The sequence below is a fragment of the Panicum virgatum genome, chromosome 7K, assembly GCF_016808335.1.
Source record: "Panicum virgatum strain AP13 chromosome 7K, P.virgatum_v5, whole genome shotgun sequence".
NCBI classification, from domain to species: Eukaryota; Viridiplantae; Streptophyta; class Magnoliopsida; order Poales; family Poaceae; genus Panicum; species Panicum virgatum.
In genome coordinates this window covers 18,791,785-18,798,415 of record NC_053142.1, presented here as the reverse complement: position 1 = coordinate 18,798,415, position 6,631 = coordinate 18,791,785, and the positions used below count along the sequence as shown (strand labels likewise).

The 6,631-nt window shown below is 48.6% G+C and overlaps 1 protein-coding gene across 7 annotated transcripts in view; it reads right to left on the bottom strand.

Annotated features, from left to right (window-relative positions):
* Positions 1-3,194, bottom strand: part of LOC120640429 — a 4,485-nt gene extending 1,291 nt beyond the window's left edge. The window contains exons 1-4 of one of the 7 annotated variants that reach the window (XR_005661783.1): positions 3,036-3,194; positions 2,567-2,906; positions 2,168-2,469; positions 348-484 (exon numbers count right to left, since the gene is read on the bottom strand). Coding sequence is in view for 4 of the 7 variants with exons in the window: in XM_039916248.1 (XP_039772182.1) it covers positions 348-355 (8 nt within the window). In the remaining 3 variants the exon portion in view is untranslated. Of the gene's footprint in view, positions 1-347; positions 485-1,348; positions 1,548-2,167; positions 2,470-2,566; positions 3,010-3,035 lie in introns of those variants that run through there. The other 6 variants (XR_005661784.1, XR_005661782.1, XM_039916248.1 and 3 more) reach the window with 6 other exon arrangements.
* Positions 3,195-6,631: the final 3,437 nt, after the last annotated feature.

Below are 6,631 nucleotides of genomic sequence, written 5' to 3'. Positions count from 1 at the left end.
TTAACTTGTTATCCGTATTATGCGAAGATCTCAGCAATTGGAAATATTTTATGCGTGGTACTTGTCAGCAAGCATCTTTGATGCAGCATCCTTACAAGTGCCACACCACGAGATTAACCGGCAAAGCACTCTGGATTTCAGCAATCGGTCATTTGGATCAAAATCTTTTTAACAGCGAGCACCATCAATAGATGCTCCATAGGCATTGAACTTCTATTTTCAATATGCAGTAGTCATGAGTCTGAAAATGAATACACAGATGCTCCGGAAATCATGTTACCTTACAACCCACAATATGCAGTAGTCATGAGTCTGAAAATGAATACACAGATGCTCCAGAAATATACCTCAGCATGGCCTCATCCACGTCCACCCCACTGATGCCATGCCAACACCCTCCGATCCTTCACTTTTTTGGCTTCAATTGCTTGGGCCACCAATGCCTTAATCCAAAACTGCAGAACAAGTGCTAAATCATGCAAATCTGCAGCGCCATCAAATTAACAAGCATTCAGAATCTTGCTTGTATTGTGGAAGGGACAGCCTGTTGCAAGAAGCTTAAAAAAGAGTAGCATGCATTTAACATCCGAGAAGAGAACCTAATAATAAATGGCACCACGTAATAAGATGCAGAGAGATATGCTGTGTCTCATGGAACAGGATTTAACTTGGATCACCAAAGCAAAGAAATATTCTAGCAGAACACAAGCCATGGCTACCAGTGTGCAAGGCTGCCTGCAAGCACTGAGCACACAGCAATATGTTCATTCTTGAACAAACCTAATAATAACATATCCTGATAAAAGGAGCTGTTAACAGTATCAGTTGGACCACTCTCAATTCTCAAAACTGCCTTCAAAAGTTTTACTGTTGCCCAAATTACTGATGCTAATCCAGAGATGCCAATGAATGAAATGTTTTCGGATTACACAACTAACCACATTTTTCCTGACTAAAAAGAGTGATCATTCCTTAGGGAAAGGTGATAATTAAACTAAATCTAAAGTATGAACATTTTAGTCACACCTTTAACATAGATCATATTTAGCTTGTGAATCTATGAACACTATGGCACCACATTTTAGACTGGGCATGCATTGCATGCCAGGCTGTCTCCTAAATCAAGCTTTTTAAGTAGAGAATTTAGTTGAACAAAACTATGTATTCATATAGAAGAGTCCCACCATTTGCATGGAGTAAAAAATATTTCTGGTAACTTTGAGCAAGGACACACCCATGCACTCAATGGGTCTCCACACTCTCCAATTTCTTGTACCAAAAATTACACCAGTGCCATCTAACATATTGGCGAGCACTGGGATTACAGAGTCTGATGGGTACATGTTACCTTGGTGAATAGCACTCGATGTATGCTGTCAGATAGGTTGTGTGTGTGCCTCAAATTTTGCTAATCCAAATTACTGATTTGCACTCGATGTACCCCCAAATCACTGATGCTAATCCAGAGATGCCAATGAATGAAATGTTTTCAGATTACACAACTAACTAACAACATTTTTCCTGAACTCCAGCTTAGAAACTGCATTTTGCTACACTGAAATCCAGCACTCCACTACCCAGTTCTGCTGAGAACCAGGGTTAATAATCCAGACCGGTCCGGTCAAACCGCCGGCCTCCGGTAGCGGTTTACCGAACCGGTTTGACCGGAAACTGGTGGAATTCAAATCCAAATTCAAAATCGCATGTGTAATCGGTTTGGACCGGTATACCGGCCGGTTTGACCGGTTTACCGGCCGGTTTGACCGGTTTGAATTCAAATCCAAATTCAAAATCGTATGTGTAACCAGTTTGGAATGGTATACCGGCCGGTTTGACCGATTTACCAAGTGGGCCTTAATGGGCCGTCTCATTTTTTTCCTTTTCTTTTTTGGTTTAACTTTAAATACCTGAAAAGTATGTTAAACGAACAAATTTTTGAGAAAATTTGACACCATTAGATTCGTTGCACCTTGAAGTATTTTTAGGAATTTTTTTGGAATTTTTTCATTTTTTTGAATTCAAATTTGAATTTTGAATTTGGGCCGGTTTGGTACCGGCCCAAACCGGAACCGGACCGGTTCCCACTGGTTTTGTAAACACTGCTGAGAACACGCACGAAAAATTCTCCCTAAAAAATGGGGAAAGGATCTCGGTTGGGGTGACTTACCAGGCTTGAACAGGAAAGGAGGGGGCCGCCCAGGCGGAGAGGAGGGCTCGCGCCCCAGCAGCGCAGCGGAGGACCCCAGTGGCGCTGCAGTGGAGGAGGCGGCCCACGAGCCTGGGGGATCCGCGCGGGAGGGTGGCCGCGTGGCGGGGGCGTTGAGCATGGCGGAGATGGAGGCCACCGCGGTGGGGCGTCGCACGCAGGCGTGGAGCAGCGGGGACCTTGCTTGGCTTTGTTGCCGGCGGCCGGCGGCATCGACCCCTCAAGTGTTGCTGCCTACCCCCTTTCAAGCTACTGCTGCATCTCTAAACGCACGATCCGGCAAGAAATTTCACAAATTGAGACTGGAAACTGAAAATAGATTGATTGAATCTAAGGAAAACAGGAGCAACAGCACGATACCTAGTGAACGCCCCCACGACCACTGCCTATGCCGTGCATATGCCACATCTGGTCCTCCCCACTCCGCTGCCTTGGGCCTTGATGTCACCTCGGCAATCGCCAGCGGCGCTCTTTGGGGCAGGGTGCCCCCACCTTCGCCGCCAGCGAAGGGCCTTGCCTCGGCCGGCTGTGCCGTGGCGGGATTCGGCCAGTTGTAGGTCCACTGCCGGATCGACCTCAGTCGCCACCAAATCGACCTTCGCCGCCGACGAATCGAGCTCTGCACCCTCCAAATCGAGCTCCGCCTCCACCTCCCCTCCAACCGCGGCACCCGCCCGAACCAAGGCCGCAACCACGACCTCTAGGGTTTGGCACATCGGGAAATCATGAAGCAGATTGAGAAAAATTTACCCCAATACAACTGAAATCACGAAGCATAATCAAGAAAAATATGAAAGCAATTGTGGAAAAAAATGGTAGTCATCCTCACGGTAGGCGTAGGGGATTGGGTCGCGGATCCCAGTCCGCCGTCTCCCTCTCCTGCACCCGACTTGGAGGTCAGCAGCGGCGTCCCTCTACCTGTCCCGCTTGGAGGTGGGAGGCGGCGCGCGTCCACCGCGGCCTCCCGGCAGCTTCAGCGGAGGTGGAAGGCGGCGCGCATCCACCGCGGCCTCCCGGCGGCCTCAGCGGAGGTGGAAGGCGGCGCGCGTCGCGTCACCGCGGCCTCCCGCCGGCCTCAGCGGTGGCAGCCAGGTTTCCCGCAGCCCCCCGCCGGCTGAAGCGGAGGCGGCCGGGTTCACCGCGGCGGCGGGCGGAGGCGGCAGGCGGGATTGCGGCGGCAGCTTGAGGACGTAGTTCGCGGGCGTTGCGCGGGAGGAAGACCCAAATTTGGTAGAAAATCTGTGCGGGAGGTGGGAGGCAGCATTCGAACCCTGGCCAAGCTGTGCGGAAGAGGGGGGCTTGGGCGCGGGGTGGACGAGCGCCGCACGTTACGTTGAAGCCGGCGGATGATCCATATAACATGAACCGTTGGATTGGGTTGAAGCTAAGTTTGAGGTATTTGCAGCCATCGATTTCTACAGAGTAGAGATTCTGGATACAGTTTTGTTGGTACACTGCTGAGTGGATGTCTCAGTGGGGGACACAAATTTTGGTGGACCAAGCATATTTTGATCGGTGCTTTAGGGGGTTGATTGATGAAGAGTGGAAGGAACCACTTGGTATTTGTGAGGTGTTAGCTTCAATGACAAAGAACCTCACTTTGAAGCTGAATGTTGACATTTGTATTTTGACAGTGATTGCGCTTAATGTTCTGGTCCCCGAATTGTCAAATCCACAGATAACCACGTCAGTGGGTTCCAAATCATCCATTGAAAATCCGGCCCCTATTAAACTCCGTACAGGCAGTATGTTCACAGTAGACCCAGGGTCGATGAGGATCTGACAAAGGTGAGTGGTTCCTATGTTCCCCTCGATATAGAGTGGCCGGTTATGATCACCATCCCCCACGATTTTGTCTCCTTCCTCGAAAGAGATCTCGTTCACAAATAAAGGGTTGGAAACGAGTTGGTACCTGGCCATTGCGACCTCATAGAGTTCTGGTTCTAGCAATGCCTTCACAAGGGCCTCACGTAAATCTGGCACCAACATAAGAGCATCGTGGACACTAAGAAGTGCGGGGATCCTCTTAAGGTGTGCAATGACATTTTAGTCAACTTCTTGAGGCTTTGAACCTTGTTTACTACGACCCTCTTGGACTACTTCTGGTGGTGTCGTCTCTTTGAGAGTGTTGTTCGTCTTCGTTGGTTTAAACTTTGGTGGTTCTGGCAGTACTTTGCCTCCTCTGAGGTTCATGTTGACTTCTACTTTCGTTCCTTCTTCTTCACTCTCACTACAAAGTAGTTGGCGTTCTTCGTGAGTGAAGAGTTCTTCAGAGTCAGAGCTTGTAGTGTTCACATGGGTGAGGATAACATTGCATGTAGTGGTGGTAGAGCTAGTTTTCTCTTGTGACGTGTCTTCCTTCGATGGGGATGCTTGCCCCCCGCATTTAGGCAAGAACTACACCAAAGTGGCCAGCGTATGCCTTGGACGTGGAAAAGGTTCATTCCCTTCGAACTTGGGGACGAATCGAGGTTGTGGTCGACGCCGACTAGGGTTCGGCCACCTCCTGATAGTTGGAGCAGTGTATGGGGATGTGGTTGAGCGACGGTGTTGGGGCAGTAACCTTCCCGGACGTGATGATCGTTGTACTGTGCTCCATCTTTGCTCTCTAGTAACACGAGGCATCTCCCTAGAAATGGTTGGGGCCTTGGTGAGCACCATATCAACTAGCTAGTGTTCCACTTGGGCAAGTGGTGCCCATAGGTCTTCTTGTATGTTCTATCTTTACCTAGATGGATCGCATGGCACGACCGTCATGACATTAACTGCATGATAGTCAGGGTTGACGGCTTCGGGGTCCAAGTTGACTCTTTTCACATCGATGGCCTTCTGGAGCCACTCCTTGAAAGTGATGCAGTCTTTGATAACATGCCCGATGTATCTGCGGTATGGGCAATACAATGGATTATTAGTCATGTTTACCTGTCTGGGCCTATGTGGTTCTGGTAAGCTTAGCACATTGTGTTCCATTAGCTGCTCGAACATTCCCTCCACTAACTCCCTTTTGAAGACATATTGCTTTTTTTGCAGATCCTGGAAGGACTCACGGGACCTGCCCCCGGTTCATTCGTTCCTTCCTCCTAGAGAAGGCATCTGGCCGTGTGATGTGGAAAAAGTTCTTGTGGTGTTTGCATCCATCGGAGCCTTGGCCTTGCCAGCAATGTTTCTTGTCTTATTAAAGCGCTTAGTTGGATCATAAGCGCTAGCATTCTTGTAGAGCTCCATAATCTGAGGAGATTTCTCATACTCAATCTTGGTCGCGGCCACTGCCGAGCTCAAAGCACTGAATGTCCTTGGCTCGCGCCGAGAGACTTCAAGGGACCAATGTTGTTGCATTCCATGGACACACATTTCAATGGTGTCTTCAAAGTGCATCTCCCGAGAAAGACGTACATAGCTATTCAAGAAATGCATGATGTAGTCTTCGATGGACTCATCATGCTTCTGTTTGACCTATGATAGCTCGACAATGGAGATGTCTTTTCTCATCGCAACAAAATGCTTCTTGCAGACTGGCAAAACTTGGGTGGATGCCAATCCGTAGCAAGGTTTAAAATCTCCGGCTAAGCCATTTAGCGGCTAGGCTCTAGAACAGCTAAGACCAGCTATAGCTGGCTATAGCTGCAGCTAAACCATTTAGCGGTTTTGAAAAAAAAAGAAAAACTATAGATGTTAAACTTCATACATGACCAAATCTGATGAGTAAATGTTAAACTTGATAGTTGATACATGACCAAATCTGAGAACCAAGACCATAACTTAAAGTACACAACAGTTCCACTTAGTTCCACTTAAAGAGTTAAAGTACGGAACAGACCATGACCAAATCTGACGAGTACTTGACATAAACATTACACTTAGTGCATGACAAGGTGAAGCTAACATGCTGCGGTGATTTTACAAGATGATAAACATAGTTAGCAAAAGCATACATGAAGGAAATTTACTATGTTATTTACTATCTCAATTTCAGTCACTGATTACTGATTGCACTTGCACAAGATCAAACAAAATTAAAAATCTACATTAGGGGCATACCAATCGGTTGAAGGGAGGAGAAGAATGAATAGAACATGCCTGTTTCTCCATCATGCCCAGACTGAGACATGGTGTGGGCTGGAGTGCTGGACGGGTGGTGCAGTCACTATTCGTCGCTGCTGCTCTTAGGGGACAGAGGAGGAATCGCCGCCCAAGCTTGCCCTCGGGGAATCGCCAGTCGCCGCCGCCCCTGCTGGCTTGTAGAGGTCGCACCGTCCTAGGCTCGCAGAAGGCAGTCCGTGGTGAAGAGGAGTGCGGGCGCCGGGCACGCTTCTTCTTCTCTCCTCCATTTCCGGTCGCCGCCGCCGCTGCTTCAAGCACTAGTTGCCGCCGTCATTTTGCGTGGGAGTCGGATAGGAGAGGAATGAGGCTAGGGTTACGGGAAGG